This window comes from Galeopterus variegatus, unplaced genomic scaffold (assembly GCF_000696425.1).
Source record: "Galeopterus variegatus unplaced genomic scaffold, G_variegatus-3.0.2 Scaffold2748, whole genome shotgun sequence".
Lineage (NCBI taxonomy): Eukaryota > Metazoa > Chordata > Mammalia > Dermoptera > Cynocephalidae > Galeopterus > Galeopterus variegatus.
The window spans coordinates 149,927-169,675 of NW_007728859.1; the positions used below are offsets into that span (position 1 = coordinate 149,927).

General features: G+C 42.8%; 2 protein-coding genes across 2 annotated transcripts in view; one reads left to right on the forward strand and one right to left on the reverse strand.

Annotated features, from left to right (window-relative positions):
- Positions 1-2,816, forward strand: part of SFXN4 (sideroflexin 4) — a 17,305-nt gene extending 14,489 nt beyond the window's left edge. The window contains exon 11 of the mRNA XM_008582870.1: positions 1,965-2,816. Coding sequence (XP_008581092.1) covers positions 1,965-2,042 — 78 coding nt within the window. The 3' untranslated portion in view covers positions 2,043-2,816. The remainder of the gene's footprint in view (positions 1-1,964) is intronic.
- Positions 2,817-4,920: 2,104 nt separating this feature from the next.
- Positions 4,921-19,749, reverse strand: part of FAM45A (family with sequence similarity 45, member A) — a gene marked incomplete at its 5' end in the record, with an annotated part of 17,158 nt that continues 2,329 nt past the window's right edge. Inside the window, 7 exons of the mRNA XM_008582873.1 lie at positions 4,921-6,214; positions 8,121-8,215; positions 10,527-10,634; positions 12,616-12,716; positions 14,333-14,444; positions 15,396-15,544; positions 18,795-18,874. Coding sequence (XP_008581095.1) covers positions 6,038-6,214; positions 8,121-8,215; positions 10,527-10,634; positions 12,616-12,716; positions 14,333-14,444; positions 15,396-15,544; positions 18,795-18,874 — 822 coding nt within the window. The remainder of the gene's footprint in view (positions 6,215-8,120; positions 8,216-10,526; positions 10,635-12,615; positions 12,717-14,332; positions 14,445-15,395; positions 15,545-18,794; positions 18,875-19,749) is intronic.

Genomic DNA, 19,749 nt, shown 5'->3' on the forward strand with positions numbered 1-19,749 from the left:
GTCCTAAATGGAAGGAGGCGGCAGTCCTAGAGGCAGGCGGCTGTGGAAGTAACTCTGGTCGGAGATGCTGGGGGGCGTGGGCTAGGTGCATGGGAGTGGGGTAGAAATGCATGGACTGGACAAGTCAGAACTTTCAAGCATTCATATAGGAGTGAAAGAGCAGTGATGAAAAGAAAAGAAAAGGTGTCCAGGGGCAACCCAGGTTTCTGGCTCAGGGGTGGTGCCCATAGCCAGGACAGAGGACACAGGAAGGAAGGGCTCTGTATTAACTAGGATTACTCTCGGCTGTAACTACCAGTGCCTTGACAAGGCAGAATTTTACTTCTCAGTTACATAGGTGTGAGGTGTCCAGTCCAGCTAAGGTGGTGGTTTGTCATGAAGTTCTCAGGGACCCGATTCCCTCCAGCTCTGCACGCCACCATCCCTAGGGTCTGGCCCTCAGCCTCAAAGCCCAATAGGGTGCCACTCATTCCATGGCAATCACCCAGCACTTCTGCTCCCGTCGCATTGACCAGAACCTAGTCATGTGGACAAGTCTTACTGCAAGGAAGGCTGGGAAATGAGGCCTTTATTCTGATCTGTTTAAAGTGCTACTGCTGGGCTGGGCCGAGCCTGTGGCGCACTCGGGAGAGTGTGGTGCTGGGAGCGCTGCTGCGCTCCCGCCGTGGGTTCGGATCCTATATGGGGATGACCGGTGTGCTCGCAGCGCTCAATGGCTGAGCGCGGTGCGGCCGGTCTCAAAAAGGACAAAAAAGTAAAATAAAATAAAAAATAAAGTGCTACTGCTGTGAAAGAAGAGAACAGATACTGGGGGCAGATGGCAGGCTCTGCCACAGGCTTTTGCGGGAAGGGTAATGTCATAAAATGAAATGACTGTTTCATGGTAGAGAGTAAACACTACCTGGAGGGCTATGGGGAGGTTAGAGAAAGAAAATTGCAGCTAGTCCAGGATGCTTCCTGGAGGAGGCAGCCTTTGGAGATGGATGGATTTGAACAGGCAGAGGTGGGAGGGAAGAGGCCCTGTGGAGATGCAGAAGGGCTGAGTGGGCACAGGAGGCTGCCTGTGTCTGGCAGGATGGTCGCACCAGATGTCAGGGTCTGCACAGCCAGGCCAAGGGGACAGATCTCTCAGAGGTCAGAGTGGAGGCAGGAAGTGGAATCGATCTCCCTGCACGGCCCCAAATGCCAGAACTTGCTGGACCTTGAAAATAGCCGTTGTTCCAAGGTAGGCATGGAGGTGCCTGAATGGTGATGCAGGGCTTGTGGGTGTCCTGCCTGGAGTGGCCCATGCCACGTGCAGAGCCCAAGACTGAGAGGGGCTCTGCCAGGCCCTCACGCAGGGCATTTCATCAGACATCCACAGGCTGTGATACCTTTCAGGTCTGGAACCTCAAGGACCGAACAACAGAGCTCGTCCCTTACAGAGCTCCTCCTCTGCCTGCCCACGTCAGCTAGTACATCTGCAGCCTTGCCCTATTGGGGATGGGTATCGGATGCTGTCAGGGGATTACTGTTAATTTTGTTAGGTGTGATAATGGCGTAGTAGTGTATAACTACTATCATTACCATTTAAATAATAACAAAGTCTTTATCGTTTGGAATTTCATACTGAAGTATTTGTAGGTGAGATGACACGTCTGAGAATTGCCTTGAAACACTCAAGAAAGAACCCACGGCTGGGTGTGGGAGGTGCTTGATGAAATAACATCGGTAGATTGTTAATAGTGTTGCTGAGCGACAGTACATGAGGGTCCTTATATTCTTTCTCCCTTTGTTTATATTTCAAATTCTTCCATTAAAAAGTTCTTACTAAGTTAGGTTATGATTTTTGCTGTAGATTAGACATCATTGAAAAAGACGGACTGTGAAATGGTTGCTTTCAGAAATTGTTTTTTTCTTAATTTGGCTTCTAAAGCAATAAAAGTTATTAAAGTGAGTATTAAGAATTTAACTTTGTTTTTCAGATACAGTGCAGTAAGCTTGAAGAGGAAATCCAGTCTTCAACAGAAGAAACACAACTCTTCTATAACAGAGGGGTGTAGGGCGAGTTTTAGGTGAATTTGTCTGGTTGCAGCTTGAAAACCTTCCTGTCTGTTTAAGGAACTCTGCCACAGGCCTGCTGGAGACCCCAGAGGTGCCTGTGCTGACAAGATGACTTAAGATGCCACTTGCTGAGACGCTTGCAGGCTGGTTGTGTCTGGGCTTTCAAGGCTGGCTGGAGGAAGAGCCACAAGACACCCCCTGGGGCTGCTGAGGGGACAGCAATGAGAATGAGCCTGTTAAAGGAGACTGTGAAATTACTGATAACCTTCTCGAGTTCAGTATTTGAAGAAATAAAGGCAGAGGGCCCACTGCGGCCCGGACACAGGCAGTAGATTCGTAGCCCAGCTCAAGATAAGCGTGAACTTCTGTGGAGCCCAGCAAAGCCTCTAACCCCAAATCAGTCCTGTCCCCTACTTAGCTTATTGCCATCCCAGACAGCTACTTAAAATCTTTGCCACCCTCCTGCCAGCTCTGCTTTCTCCACTGGCAAATGACCCTGCTCCTCCACTGCGAAACGGAGGACAGCAATGGAAACTCCCTGGCTCCTCCTGGCACCAATTTGGCACCCCTCCTTCTGCCCACACCCATCCTGTCCTCTGTGCAAGGTCAGCTGTCCCTCAGGCTCTGGGCCCACCCTCTCTGTTATCCCAAGGCCTTGCTCTGTAGTCTCTGCCGTCCCCTCTGGCTCAGCGTCCCTCCCTGCTGGCTCCTTCCCAGTAGCATTTAAACTGTTTCAGTCACCTGCTTCATTAAAAAAGCACAAACTCTGTTCATAGCAGACTTCTTACAAGACTTGTGGGCCCTCATCTTCTCTGCCCCACCTTCCATTCAGCAGAGACCGCCTCACCCATGTGCTACCGGGACGCTCCCGTGTTATGCTGCTCTCCTGAGCAAGAGGCCCCCATCCAGCTGCCCAATGGTCTTTGCCATTTGGATGTCCCACAGATACCTCTAACTCAACCCATCCAACCTGAGATGGGCTTTCCCTCCCAACCTCAGCAAAAGGCACTGCCACTGACCCAGTTATGTAGAACAGGATCAGTGATGTCACCCCCACCCCATTCCACAGACCCGGCCCCACACAGTCTAGTCTAGAACTCCTGGCTGCTGCATCGCCCCAGCTCAGCCCAACAGCATCCCCTGCTGGTACTGCTCGGCTGCTGTCTGGCTCCCTGCAATCTTCTAAGCCACACCTGCTGAAAAGCCTTAAATGGCTTACAGGTGCGTCAGGACCAAGTCCAAGTTCCTTACTATGGAAGGCAGGAGCCTTTACCTTACTCATCTCGCCACTCCCATTCCTCACCGTGGACCAGCATCCAGTTCCTCATGTGGGCTGTGGTCACTCTTCTCTGGGCCTTCACACAGGCTGTTCCCTCTGCTCTGGGCTAACGCCTGCTTAGGCTTCAGGTCTGGCTTGGACATAATCGTTCCCCCCAGAGGGGGGTAATCCTTCCAGGATTCATGGTACTGAATTAGGTGTCCCTGCTATGTGCTCCCGTAGCATCCTGTGTTTCCCATATCGGGTCTAGTGCAAGGACCTGCTTGCTAATCCTGTTTCCCCAGCAGACTGTCTTACCCATGGGGTAGCCCCAGATACAACACAGGGTGTGAAAGAGTAGGTACCCAAACATTTGTGTACCAGGGGAACGTTTCCAGCACACCCTGCCCCAAATCAAGGAACATACCAGTGGATTCCAGCTTTCCCTAGGCCAGAATGATGGTTAGTTCCAAATTCGGTAAAAGGAGTCTCACAACATCCTAAAAGGACAATGAGTAAAAATTATCCACCAGATGGCTGAGGCTGGCCACAGCCTTAACACAAAGTTAAATGCAGAGAACAAGATGGGCAAAGGCTCCAGGTGGAGGTTTAGCTTCTAACTGATGATGGAGTAAGAAATGTGAAGGCACCTTCCAAGCAGAGGAAGCTGAAGTGAGGCAGCTCTAGCAAGCAGGGAATGGAGGAGGTAGGGCAGGACAGAAGGTGGGGCCGAGTTGTGGTGTGGGGTCGCTTTAATTTTATAAGTTTTTGGCAGCTGGCCAGTGCAGGGATCCAAACCTGTGACCTTGGGGTTAAAAGGCTGCACTCTAACCAGCTAAGCTAACCGGCCAGCCCTCAGCTTTAACTTTCACATAGGTCTTCTAATAATTCTCCAGTGCCTTCACCTTCAGTTGAAAAACAGGTTTTTTTCTTTTGCTTTGTTTGGAGTGAGAATTGGAGAAAGAAGGCACAAGTCTTCACCTACCAAAAACTTTGTTGAGTATCAAAATACTTCATTTTATTTCTACATCATAAATTTGTCATTTCCACGACTTTGATCATTAACTAATACAGACAGCCCCGACTTAAGATGGTTCAACTTTCCATATTTTGACTTTACAATGGTGTGGAAGTGACGTGTGTGCAGCAGGAGCCGTCCTCCAAGCACCCACACAGCATCCTGCGTTTCACTTTTGTTCAACTTTCCATATTTTGACTTTACAATGGTGTGGAAGTGACGTGTGTGCAGCAGGAGCCATCCTCCAAGCACCCACACAGCATCCTGCGTTTCACTTTTAGTCCAGTATTCAATAAGTTACACGAGACAGTCAACACTGTATTATAAAATAGGCTTTGTGCTAGATGATTTTGCCCAACCATAGGCTAAAGTAAGCGTTCTTAAACATTTTCACTGTCTAAGGTAGGCTGGGTGTACTAAATGCATTTTTGACTTGCAATATCTTGAACTTACAATGGGTTGATCAATAGGTAACCCCATCGTATATAGAGGAGCATCAGTACAGTCATACAAAAAAAGGGTGGGAGAAAAGATGTTAGTATGCATTTTCATAAAGTGCAGATTTAATTTTCAGTTGTTTGCCTCAGTGAACATCATTTCATTTCAGGTATTTTCCTGCCCCCACCTAGGGAGGGAGGAGAAAAAGGCTATTTTTTATTTTTTGTATAATAAATGTTAACACCAAAAAGAGAAAAAGATCGTATAAAGAAGTTTTTTTTGCAAGCATGTTTCCAGGTAGGATTTCTAAAATAACAAGTATATCTTAGACCTCTATGCTTGTTTGGCAATTATAAGGTCTCTAATTAGGAAAATGGTACAGAACAGAGAACAGTTACTTTGCTATGTGGCCAAATTACATTACTAAAGTTGTCTGAAGACATTCTCTGGCTTTGGTCCCTGCAAGAAGTTAATTCTCACAATTCCTTACCAATTATGATGTCACTGTTTCAGTCCTGCAGACATTTATGTTCAAAGTGGGCCCCTCATTTACCATGTAAGGACGAGCATCTTTTTCAAAAGAATATTGCTAGCAACAGGGTTAACTGAAGAGTACTAGTGGCTTAAGTTTGCCAGGTGCTTACTTCTGTAACAATATAAATATGGAGTATTAAAGTTGTCTACTCAAGTATAAAATCTAATCAAAATCTTCATAGTACAGGCAAAATGTTCAAAGGCCAAGAAAAAAATTTTTCTTTTACAAAAGAGTGCAACTGCAGGGTCTTTTGAATGATCTTCTAGACAGTTCTGCAGAAAACTTAAGTAGTTTGGCTCAGAAAGTAGATTTCCTCATAAGGAATTAAAGTTCTTCCTAGAAGAATACAAAGCAGAATTTCAGGCAGCTTTCTGAAAATAAACCATTAGTTTATAGCTACACAGGTGATAAATGGGAACATAATAATGAAGGCTTTAAGATTTGCTGTGATTTGCACAAGAACTTGACAGCTTTTTCTCTCTTACTCCAGGACATCAGGCTGTTTTACAATGTTACACGTAGTAGTGACAGCACTTTGTCCGACACTGACAGCGGGCAGGAAACTGATCTGCTAGAAGAAACTCAGAAGTGTTTTCATGTGTTTCAGGTCAAATCTCAATACTTTCAAATAAATCATTAAAAATAGAACATTTTCTCTGTTATTTTCAGTATTTTACATAGCTAATGGCTAATCAGAGGGAGAGGCGGGCTTTCTATCAGTCATCAGTGAGACATTCTGTCCTGGTCAGATTTTCAGCATCTGTTCGGCTGCTGCTAGATGGTAAAGGAAGTTTTCTGTTGCTGGTGGAAATCGTTTTTGCTTTAATGCCTCAAAATTGAGGACTCTCTTTTCTCCATCTTCTGAAACTTCTGAAAACGGTGCTAGCTTGGTGAAGATTTCTCTTGTTTTGAGGGCAATATCCTTTAACAGAACAGGAGAATATGTAATACGTTAGTATCCAAAAATTTGAAGTTATTTCCTAGAATTCTTCCTACCATTTTTTTAAAAGTTTATCAGACTAACTTTATTTATAAATTATGAAACATATGAATCATATGGTGACTCTAACTTTTTGAGGAACCTTGCTATTGTTCTCTGAACAAATCTCTTCCCCAAAGTCTTCTTTTGCCTGGGATAAGTACCCAGCCCCTGCCACCAGGCTTTATTCCTCTTCAGTAACCGGCTTTCCTCTGAGCGGCTGAGGTCTCACGAGGGCTCGCATTAAACTCACGTCTTTCTTCTGGGTTGCTGACATCATGGCCTCATTCCGATGTTTCTGGGCCCCTGCAACATGCTGGGCACTTTGACTCTCCCTCCCCAAGGTGTCATACATTATATGGAGTCATCTCTGCCTCACTATTTGTCCATGAAAAACACAGTAATTCAAAATGCACATTTACATATTTCACTAACACTGCTAAGTGTTTTCACTCTAATGTTGATGGGGGCTGGGTGGGCATTGATGACCCACATGGTAGAAAAGCAGCATCTTCTGAGAGTCTCAGGGTGCGGGTCCTCAGGACAAGACCTGTCCACTCTTCCTGGGCACAGCTGGACGGGCCACTGGCACTGAACTGAAAGAAGAGTGCTGCTGGCGAGTCCCAGGCAGTCCCTGTGGCCCCTCTCCTTCGGTTCATGTCACCTCCTCAGAGAGCTGTCTTACCTCCTCCCAAATATTCTCTGCCTCCCCCCTTGTTTCTGTCACAGCATTTATCCTGGCCCACAAACATCTCGTTTATTATTATTTTTTTTTAGAAGATGACCAGTAAGGGGATCTTAACCCTTGACTTGGTGTCAGCAGCACGCTCTCCCGAGTGAGCCACGGGCCAGCCCTATGTGTATTATTTTCTATTCATCTGCCCACTAGAGCACAGGCTCTGTGAGGGCGGGGGCTTGGCTCCCCACTGACCCCCACTGCCCAGGGCAGTGCCTGATGGAGAGCTGGTGCTCGGTGCGCGCCATCTGAGTCACTGAACAGATGAATGAAGAAATGCGCTGGGTTGGAACAGGTGAGTAGAGCCTGCTTATGAGAGGTGCCCCCTACGTGGCACAGGCACAGATAAGGGAGACAGTCCTTCCAGGCCCCTCGGGCCCAGGGTGTGAGACGGGGGTCTGGATGAGGCAAGGCTTGGGAGAGGATAGGCTGGAAGCGTATCCCTCCGGAGAGGAGCAAGGAGCTGGGCACAGGCCAAATGCAAAGAGCCAGGAGCCAGGATGTGAAGATACTGGGCAAGCTACAGGGCAGAGAAGGAGCACCGGCACCACGTGGAGAGGCACAGGAAATAAAAGAGAAGGTGCTGACTGGTCCACATGGAAACTCTGGTCAGCTTGATAGGTAGTCCCCACAGAGGAGGTGGCTCTGCAGGTGTGACGGCAGAGCTTGCTCAGCGGGACAGGAGTCTGACTGCATGATTTCCGCTGTCCTGGAGACAATACAGCAAAGCTACATTACAGTGGTCTATCTTGCTCCGTGCTCAGCAACTACCTTCTCTTTATGATTTATTCCTTCATGAACATTCTCCTGGGAGTAGCACTGGCTGGCCCAGAAAAGCATTCCAAACCACCTGGCAGTTACGGTTCTCACTATCAATGGTTGTCTTCAGCACCAGCCCCCATATACACCTGCCCTGGGCTGGGCCATGGCAGCCCACACCTGCCCATCCATCATCACCGTAGCCAACCCACCAACCCATGTCTGAGCACCTGCCTGCAGGCCCCTCCCATGCTACTGTACCCTGCTACCGTGCAGGTAAGGAGCAGATGTGCCGCACACCAGCCAGCAATGCTGTCGCAGGACCCCTAGCATGTCGGAAGACGAGGGAGTTACCTGTATAACCTGGCTGTCTGATTTCTCTGGATCTTCCGCAGACTGAACAATTAGATGACCAATTTCTTTGTGCAGTTTGCCCATTGTCATGGCCTCTGGTGAGATCAAGAATATGCTGTGTGAGTATTGAGAAGTTTACATAATAAAAAATAATCATGCCGTCTTTCCAAAAACTTGAAAGACCATACTGAGGGAATTTTCAAAATGCAGCTGACAATCACCCACATTTCCATTTTATCACTAAACACAAACATAATGACATGCTAGGAGGTAAAGCATAACACAATCATGATTTATATACCATGCCAAATTTCCCCTTCACATCCACCTGACACCAATTTTTATTATTCTTTGCAGATAAAACGTAATGAAAAACTCTGGTTACAAATAAGTTGTGACTTTATGCCAAGAACCTGACTTTCTTGTCCAGGACTTTACCGTTAAGCATTTAATTTTATCTTTCTGGTGGGAATGTTGTGAAAGAAGTGCTTCCTGACAGTTGTGCAGAAGCCACCTAAGCATTCAGTGTGTTCAGACCCTTAGAAATGAGCAAAGGAAACCACCTAAGTAACATTAATTACATACACTGCTACTGTCTGCATCAAAAAGATTAACAAATTTCTGGCTGTCACTGCAAGGGATAAACTCCATTCGAATGGTACTGGCTGGGATGAGCCCATTTTATACAGTCTGAACAGCAGTAGCAGCAGGGAGATGGCCATCCTTTCTGACCCTATGGCTTCAGCAGTTTAAGTGGCCCTGGCCACAGCCAGTTTTCTACCACATTGGCTTTTCAACAGGCAGTATCTACTAAAAACCTGATTCTGTACTTTGAATTTTTCACCATGAACACACATTATATTTGTAATTTTAGAATGAGTTAAGAGAAAACCAATTCTGGTTTTATTAATTTGAAGTTGCTAATAAAACCTCATATAATCAGAATCTTAACAAAAATTTCTAATTAGTCAGCATTTGGCTGCCCCCACTTTTAGGAGACAGGTAAGTGACAACACAAAAGCTATTATCAGTGATCCCATCTAAACCAGCACCTGAGTATCCCTGGGCACTTTTCCATGAAGCTGTAATTTAGGACAATTTATCATATCTAGAGATGACACTCGTGACACTAGAATACCCTTTCTCGATCATTACCTCCAAGACCACTTTCATTCCCTTTTGCTTACTGAGACATCCTTCAAAGATTTTCCATACAAAACGGAGTCATATTTAATCCTTGTGTAGTGATAAATGTCTACATACTCTTTGATATTTCTTCTTTCAAGAGCTGGAGACTTATTCCTCTTCCCTTAAGTGTGGACTGGATTTAGTGACTTGCTTCTAACAAGTATAGAGAAAGTAATACTGTGTGACTTCAGGAACAAAGTCATAAAAGGCTTTGGCCTTCTTCCCTTTCTCTTTTGGATCCCTTGCTCTTGGGAAAGCCAGCTTTCATGTTGTGAGAACACTCAAGCTGTCCAGTAGAGAGGTCCATGTGGCAAGGAACTAAGGCCTCCTGCCAAAAGCCATGTGTGTTAGCTTGGAAGTGGATCTCCAGCCCCAGCTGAGCTTTCAGATGACTGCAGCCCTGGCAATATCTTGATTGAAACCTCAAAAGAGACCCTGAACTAGAACCACCTACCTAAGTTACTCCTGATCCACTGAAACTGTGAGATAATAAATATTTATTTTATTTTATGACCGGTAAGGGGATCGCAACCCTTGGTATGGTGTGGTTCGCACCACGCTCAGCCAGTGAGCGCACTGGCCATCCCTACATAGGATCCAAACCCGTGGCTTCGGCACTAACAGCGCCGCACTCTCCTGAGTGAGTGACGGGGCTGGCCCAATATCTGTTGTTTTAAACCACTGAGTTCTAAAGTGATCTGTTATGTAGCAATAGACATACTTTGTTTAAGCAGAAAAGTGCGGAAAATTTGTTAACATACATGTGCAGCATAAGCACCCAGGATGTACTGCTAACATGTTTATGTCTTAAATAAATGTTGTGTTCCAGATACGGAAAAATCCCTCCAGCTTCAGCAGAGTGGGTTAAGCAAGCCTTCAAATACTGGTTTTAGAAAATCAACTGAAGGGCTGACCTGTGGCTCACTTGGGAGAGGGTGGTACTGATAGCACCAAGGCCACGGGTCCGGATCCCTATATAGGGATGGCCAGTTTGCTCACTTGGGAGAGCTTGGTGCTGACAACACCAAGTCAAGGGTTAAGATCACCTTACCAGTCATCTTTTTTAAAAAAAGAAAACCTAAAAAATATGAGTACTTCAAAAAGTTCATGGAAAAATAGGATTAAAAGATAATACAAATCTTTCCATGAACTTTTTAAAGTACCCATGTACAGTTATTTGACTGATATCTTGTGCTAGTAACAGAACTGAGAACTAACCTTTTGCAAGTGGAGCAATAGTAATCTCACTCTCTGCCAGATTCACAAACACATCATAGAGGTCTGGTCTATTGCTCACTTCCAAGTCGACAAATCCGGCGATGTAACCTGCATTACAAAGATGAACAACACTACTGGAGTAGGAAGAAATATTGTGAACATATCAAAAGAGAATTGAGTCTAAAAGCTCATCAGCTGCTTTTCTTCACTGTTTTATTTGGGAACATCAGCCGTACCCTGTGGCATTTATGAAAACTACATTATTGTCAGTTGCCTGAAGAAATTCACACAACTCAAAATGTTCCAAAATTAGACTTCAATGTCAGGGAACAAGGCTGAAGCAAAGCATTTACTTTTTGGTCATGCTATTTGGGTTAAGAATGACAGACAAGGCAGAAGGTAGCAAGGATTCTCTTAACCAATGTTCCCTCTTCAGGTCTGTCTCCAGGAAATCAAAGCCACATGCCTATGTTCTCAGTGATAACATGGATCTGATACAATCAATAAATGCTAATCAGGGCAATTCAAGAATTAGCAGACCTCTGGAATTGGTGGTATTTAACAACAGCTCTCACTCATATATGAGACAATGTGATATACGACTGAATGATTCTGCTGATCTAATTCCCTTGCTTTTAAAAAAGAAGCTAAGAACAAGTTAGATTTAGTAAAATTAAATTCTAAAAGATCTGTATTTATTATAAAAATAGGAGAGTCTTTGGTAACACTGAACAGAAGGTATAGCTCATCTAAAATCGGGGTCAGCAAACTATGGCCCATAGGCCATAGGCCAGCTGCCTATCTTTGTAAATAAAGTTTTATTGATTACAGCCATTCTCATTCATTTACATACATGTTATCTATGGCTGCTTTTGTGCTACCCAGGCAGCTGACTAGTTAAGACAGAGATTGCATGGCTCGCAAGCCTAAAATATAAACTGTCTGGCAAGGAAAAGTTTGCTAATTCCCTGCTCTAAAATATTCATTTTTCTAATGTTAAGAATCTGTCCAAATTCAGTGACTTTGAACCACTAGATCTAAACTGAAACATTAGACAAAATGGTATTTCAACCCCAGAGTAACGCATGCCATGTATACAGAACAGAGCACATGGTAATATCTAGTGCCCCAAACTGTCTGCCAACAAAGTTCACAGGTTTTAATAATTAGAGATGATACCTGGTAAACTCCTGGACAGCTTCTATTTTGGGATGATAGACAACAATTCTCTTCTTTAGCATGAGTGCGGTGTGTAAGATAACAGTTTCCATTCCAAACTGAGATACAATGTCTTTAAAAAAAAAAAAAAAAGAAATTAAAATGTTACTACATTAAATATTATATAAGGAAATAAATTTTTATCAGAAAGAGTTGTCATACATACACAAAATTATGTTCAATATAAAGAATAAATTTAGGCAAATGTTGCAAACATGAAAGCACCTTATTTGGCAGATGAGTATATCTACCGGGATGACTGCTCATCGGCTGTGCTACAGCTGCCTGCAGCTACCCCCAAGGGGCTCCACACAGGAGGCACAGATGAAGCCAGACTCACAAGAAAGTAGAATAAATGATATGAAGGGGAACCAACATCTTTCTGTATCATGAAAACAGCCTGATTTTTAAGAAAAAGTCCATTAACCACTCCCGCCCCTGTCATTACTTAAGCCCTTTTTATCTAGTTGGATGAACACCTGACACCTCAACAAGGATGCTTAGAAGCCACATAGGACAATGGGATCAAGAGCAAAGACAGGCACAAGGGGAGGATGTGAATGGGGGCAGCTTCACCTTCAGAGTTCCCCTCTCCTCCTGCTTGAGGACCCTGAAGTCTGTGGCTGAGCCCTGGGCTATCTATGCCATTTTGGATTTTCCAGCCAAAAAAAAAAAAAAATGGTTAAGATGGTAAGTTTTATGTTATATGAATTTTACCACTATTTTTTTAAAAGGAGAAAAAATTGATAGCATTTGCCAAAGAAATAATAAATGACCAGTATTCCCCTTAGGAATACACATTAAAAATAAAACCAAAACAAAAAACCCTCCTTAAAGCAAAATATTTCATTCCCAGGATCCTCCTGCCTACCCGTGCACATCTGCAGGGCTTCCAGTTCATCGGCATCGAGGTGCACATAAGAATGAAGGATGGTCCAGTCCTGTCGATGCCACACGAGAGCGGGCAGAGTCCTGGGGAATCAAGGCAAGAAGTCAAATTGTAGCTGGCCCACACCTAAAAGACTCAGCCTGTCCCTCCTCTTCCTGAGGAGGAAATTAAGAAGCTAGAGCCATAACAGCTAATCAGGGACAGAGGTGAGACCAAGCCCCAAACATGCTAACAGACACCTTCAGGCTTCAAGTTAAAGCAATTCAGTGTTTTACACTCTACTTTTTTGGGTCGGATAAGCTACAGAAAGCTCAAGGTGAAGTTTCAAAAGATCTCCAGGGTGGCAAGGAGTGATACTTCTAAAGTCTTCCTCCAAACATCCCAGTGTGCAGACTGCCACGGAGAGAGAGTCCAAGGTAATATCCAAAGTGGCCCCGGTAAGCAGGAAATTTTCAGGAAGCCTCCATCTACGTTTAGAGTTCCAGCCAAACTTGCAGACCACGCTGTGTCTGTTTTCACACAACATAGGTTTCCTTAGAAAAAACTTGTGGTAAAACAACTACTGCAGGAAGATGTGCTGACTTTATCTGTGGCTCTGTGCACCCCCTGGTAAATATCCCCAGAAGCTAGGGACACTCCAGTTTAAGAAGCATGAATGTAGGTGGAAAAATAAGGGGGTAGAAAAATATAGTTTTGGAGCCAGAGAGCAGAGGAAAAATTCTGGCCCTCTCATTTAAGATTTGAGGCAGTCACGATCATAACAATAATCATTTCTAAAGTATGAACAAGCCACATGCTAAGCATTTTACATAAATTATTTCTAGTGCTAAAAATGAACTTATGAAGTATGTATTATGATCCTCATTTTACAGATAAAGAAACTGAGGCTCAGAAACATTCAATATCTTTTATGTGGCCACAAAGCTAATAAGTTGCTGTCCCAGGATTTTAACTCAGATCTTTCAGACTATGAAACCTTTCTTCTTTTCATGATCTTACCACTTAGCCTCTGCAAGCCTCAATTTTCTCGTTCATAAAATGGGGTAATAATACTTCCTTGCAGGGTTCTTGTCATAAGTAAATTTAATAATTTAAGGTGTCTTATATTATGCCTGGCATATAATAAAACCAGCACAAATGCTAATTCCCTTGCTTTTAAAAAAGAAGCTAAGAACAAGTTAGATTTAGTAAAATTAAATTCTAAAAGATCTGTATTTATTATAAAAATAGGAGAGTCTTTGGTAACACTGAACAGAAGGTATAGCTCATCTAAAATCGGGGTCAGCAAACTATGGCCCATAGGCCATAGGCCAGCTGCCTATCTTTGTAAATAAAGTTTTATTGATTACAGCCATTCTCATTCATTTACATACATGTTATCTATGGCTGCTTTTGTGCTACCCAGGCAGCTGACTAGTTAAGACAGAGATTGCATGGCTCGCAAGCCTAAAATATAAACTGTCTGGCAAGGAAAAGTTTGCTAATTCCCTGCTCTAAAATATTCATTTTTCTAATGTTAAGAATCTGTCCAAATTCAGTGACTTTGAACCACTAGATCTAAACTGAAACATTAGACAAAATGGTATTTCAACCCCAGAGTAACGCATGCCATGTATACAGAACAGAGCACATGGTAATATCTAGTGCCCCAAACTGTCTGCCAACAAAGTTCACAGGTTTTAATAATTAGAGATGATACCTGGTAAACTCCTGGACAGCTTCTATTTTGGGATGATAGACAACAATTCTCTTCTTTAGCATGAGTGCGGTGTGTAAGATAACAGTTTCCATTCCAAACTGAGATACAATGTCTTTAAAAAAAAAAAAAAAAGAAATTAAAATGTTACTACATTAAATATTATATAAGGAAATAAATTTTTATCAGAAAGAGTTGTCATACATACACAAAATTATGTTCAATATAAAGAATAAATTTAGGCAAATGTTGCAAACATGAAAGCACCTTATTTGGCAGATGAGTATATCTACCCGATGACTGCTCATCGGCTGTGCTACAGCTGCCTGCAGCTACCCCCAAGGGGCTCCACACAGGAGGCACAGATGAAGCCAGACTCACAAGAAAGTAGAATAAATGATATGAAGGGGAACCAACATCTTTCTGTATCATGAAAACAGCCTGATTTTTAAGAAAAAGTCCATTAACCACTCCCGCCCCTGTCATTACTTAAGCCCTTTTTATCTAGTTGGATGAACACCTGACACCTCAACAAGGATGCTTAGAAGCCACATAGGACAATGGGATCAAGAGCAAAGACAGGCACAAGGGGAGGATGTGAATGGGGGCAGCTTCACCTTCAGAGTTCCCCTCTCCTCCTGCTTGAGGACCCTGAAGTCTGTGGCTGAGCCCTGGGCTATCTATGCCATTTTGGATTTTCCAGCTAGGAGTTAAATAAGGGACTCTGGGTCAGGACTTGAGCTCCTGAAGAAGAGGTAACTGCTAAGATACAAGGAGAGAAAAACTGTGGAAGTCAATGGAGACCTCGAGCCTGGACATTCAGCTTACTAGTGAGATAACATTTCTATAATAACAGCCTAATATGGAAAGGAACACCACAAAAATCTATTTTCCATTGATTCTAACCAATAAGGAAACATAGGAGTTGAAGTACCCTCCTGTGTAGGAGACAAATACTATGTAGATGAAAATAATGTATGGAAAGATGGAACAATGAAATCTAATGAGAGATTGTCCTTGGCTTGAAGATTTTCTTGTTGGGATGGTTTTTTTTTTTTTCTTTTACCTTTAATGGAGCCTGCAAGATATGCCTTTCGGGCATCAAAGTCCTTGCTAAGAAAAGAGCCATTTTCTTCACTCTGGCATACCCCCTTTGTGAGAACAGCAATATAACTCTCCATCATTTTAACTGGACTCCCATGTTTCAGGTATATTCTGTAAGAAAGGACAAAAAGCAACCGTGCTTTTATTTGGCATGAATCACATGCAGAAAGGCACCAAGGCTAGGCATGGGTACTTTCTAAAGAATCTAAAGACAACTTACTAATTCACTTCTGAATGCCTGAATCTTTTCATGACATGAACAATTTCCCAAATTTAATTCAAAAACATATTTAAAAAAAAAAAAAAGCACTTAAGAGACCTTCAGCAATTCTTTGATGTCAGCTCTCTCCTTACATCTTGGGAAGCCTGGTATAGTCACTAAGGAGAATAAACCAGGGACTCTCCGAGGCCATATTATTCCCAAGAACATTGTATACTTATCTCTTTTTTATGTCCTACATTCATAACTGGTGTTCTTAGTCATACAACTCTGTTTTATTACTGGAATTTCCTTTGACAAGAAAAGGGTTTTATGCGTTGTTCACAAAGAAAGCAGTAATTAGTTGTAGAACCCATACTTATTATCAGAGTTCCCATAGGTGTCTGTATTTAGATAATTAAGAAACCAAACTCTTTAAGTTTCTGGTGACAAATGAGCATTAGAGACATTCATCAGGTTAAAACTTCCAGAAAATGCTGACAGGAAACTGGCTGCCTTTATAGCTCACATGTGGAGTCAGTCTCTTCCCCTTGAAATCTCTTCCTGTGAGTAACTAAAACTAAATTTTGCTTGAGAAACATGACTGGGTCTATTTGGGCCTTTCAGCAGCTGATGAGATAGAAAATCGGGGGAAAAAAAAAAACCTGATGTTTAAGATAGATCACATGAAAATTATATTTATTGTAGATTGAGTGAAAAAAGCAAGTGTTTTAACTGCTTACTAAATTTTGTCAATCATCAGTGGTTTTTATTATTTCAATCCACAAGTTGAGAAAAAAGGTGGAGAACAATAAATATGGTAAATTCTCATATATGTAAAATACATTCAAACCTATGAACTCATATATGTGCTTACACAGGGAAAACACATCTCTGGTAGGATATCAAGAAAGATGTCAGAGGAGTTGTGTGGGGTGGGGGTCAGGAGGCAGAACTGGAGGCTGGGGAACAGGCCGAGGAGGGACTTAGTTTTCACTCTATACACTTCTGTATTGTTCCTATGAACTCATATATGTGCTTACACAGGGAAAACACATCTCTGGTAGGATATCAAGAAAGACGTCAGAGGAGTTGTGTGGGGTGGGGGTCAGGAGGCAGAACTGGAGGCTGGGGAACAGGCCGAGGAGGGACTTAGTTTTCACTCTATACGCTTCTGTATTGTTTCAGGCCGAGGAGGGACTTAGTTTTCACTCTATACACTTCTGTATTGTTCGCATTTTTTATGTGTTTTACCACCACCAACAACAAAATTAAAACACCATTAACATAAAAGAGAAACAACATATAGTAATGGAGAAGAGAAACATTGGAAGGTTGGAGGGATAAGATGACTTCCTATGTGACAGCCCTGGGCCATGAGAGATGGAACAGAGGGAGGAATGCCCCAAAACCAATCCACAGGAAAACCATGCAGTGCGACCAGAGAGGACCTTGTTTAGACAGACACCGCAGGCTGCCACACATGGCTTGGACAGCTGATTCCAAGTGTGCATGAAACCCTGGTTCTCTACCAGGGCCACTAGCTGCAGGGACTAGAAGACGGGGATCTTGACAGTTAACCTGCAGGCTGCACTGGGAGGGAGGCCTTCCCATGTGGGCTTCTGCTGCCATGTGAGCAGTATGTGGAGGCAGGCACGCCTGCCTGCTCCTCTCACCAGAAACAGAAGAGACTAACTCCACGTGAACCTCGCCACCATGAAAAAGTGTTTGTCTATGAGTGTGTACATGTGCACACAGACACATACCTACGTGGGGATGGGGGTGTCCAAATGCAAAGGTGAGCACACAAATAATGGGTAGGGGGCAGAGGAGGTAGCCAGCAATTGCCCTGAGCCTTCACTTCTCTCGCACTGTGATGGGAGAGGAGAACCCAGAACACTACAGTGCCATGACACTGCAGAAGCTGAGAAACCTCTGGGCTTCCTCCTGGGCAGGAAGTGGGGTCTGAAGCAACCTTGCCTTCTGCACCCCAGAATATTTCCCAGTGAGTTCAGTTGAGTAAACTAACCCTGACTCAATCAAACGAAATGGGAGTCCAGTGTTTGTGCAAAAACACCTCTGTAGTGTTTTTAGTTTATGGCTTATGGATAGCATCTCTTCTAGCAATAATAATCTCCCTTTGTGTCATGAAGACAATTGTTTATATTCCACAGTGAGACATACACCTGGAATTTATCTTATGACAGCAGGAAGTCTTTCTTATCCTAGTTGGCTGGAAAAACAGTCAAATGGTATTTAGTCAAAATACAATCTAACTGAAACCCATACATAATAAAGATATTCTTGCACCGGGTTTTGTGTTCTGTTTTGGTGTGTGGGTATGTGGGTGGGTGCATGCATGTACAAAAATGGCAAAAAGACTTACAGTGGGAAAAACCTAATTCCCTTCACCCTTACCAAAAAACTACTTATTAGGCAAGAGCCTAAGGGCTGAGGATAATACATAAGATCCAGAATTACAATTGTATATAGTTAATAACAATATAAAAACAAAACAACTAAAACTAAAACCCTGCAAAAGCCTTCATCAATAAAGAGCCAATATCCCTAACATATAAGAAAGATTTCATTAGGTCCACTAGCTATACTTACCAAGTCAAGAGAGTGGACTGGTATATTTTAGATAAATTTTTTCAACAGCTGAGATTGAAACAAAAGGACTCTACTTCAATCACAATTAACCAATTAATCACAATTTCCCTCCACATTCCAGCTAAGAAATGTTTTCTTGTGCTTCAGCATAATTCAAAATGTCCATTAACTTTCCCCAACATGACTGCACAGACCCTGACACATAGAAACCAGCTTACTACTTTATAAAGCACTTAACTTACCCATCCTGCTACAAAAAATTCTAGATTGGAAGCAGAAGTAACAAATCAAAAGTAGCAAGTGACTCAAAACACCCAGGAACACAACAGCTGTGCAATATGCTTTTCTCTTCTCCCAGACCATTTTCCCAAATGAGAGAAGCAGAAGAGAAAGTCTCTCATTATAAAATAGTCTCTGAAGGGCTGCAAAAGATTAAGTTGGTGAGACAGAGGGCTGAAATTTGCTTCCTCAGTGTAGAAATCTGCTTGTAACTATTGAGTAAGATCTTCATTTTTTAATATTAGCATGTAATACAGTTTTTATACAGACCTACACAATATCCTAGTGAAGGCGGCATATTTCTCTGGGTTAAAATCTTTGGCGGTCAGAACAATAGAAAAATGAGTCACCTGTCCAAAAGAAACAAAAAAAGTACACTTTTTAAAGATACTTTAATAGAATTAATTTTTATTACTATATTCTAACAAACCTCTTGTACAAGGCATATGAGCATTAAGAGACTAAAATATAACAAAGTCCTCACTTGCTTCTTCATACTTTCATATGTGTGTATGTATATATTTATTTACATATACATATATATTTAATTTTCTACATAATACAATACTTTTAGAAATCTTTTCTTTAATGCAAAAATAGTTCAGTCAAATATTACAAATGTGATTTCTATTTAATGTCCCCTAATCTCATCAAAGCAGAACTAGGATTGCTAAATAAAATCTACCAATTTAGCAACTGTTTTTCATTAATGAGATAGAAGGATGGAAAACGACAAATACATCTCAGTAACTATCATACAGTTCCTGAAATACTCAATTCTTTATAGAGTGCTATAACCTAAACAGCACTGTTATAATAAGTTTTATTTGTTTATATGCTATTATTATTAACTATAAATTCCTTTTTTTTTTTTAAAGATGACCGATAAGGGGATCTTAACCCTTGACTTGGTGTTGTCAGCACCACGCTCACCCAAGTGAGCTAACTGGCCATCCCTATATGGGATCCGAACCCATGGCCTTGGTGTTATCAGCACCGCACTCTCCCAAGTGAGCCATGGGCCGGCCCTATTAAATATAAATTCCTGATAACCATACCTAATATTTCCATCAATGAGACAAAATTCAGAACTTTATAAAAAGCAAAGCATTGAAGAGACACATTTTTAAAAATCTTATCTTGGGCCGGCCCGGTGGCGCACTCCTACAGTGCGCCACTTGAGAGTGCGGCAGCGCTCCCGCCGAGGGTTCGGATCCCACATACA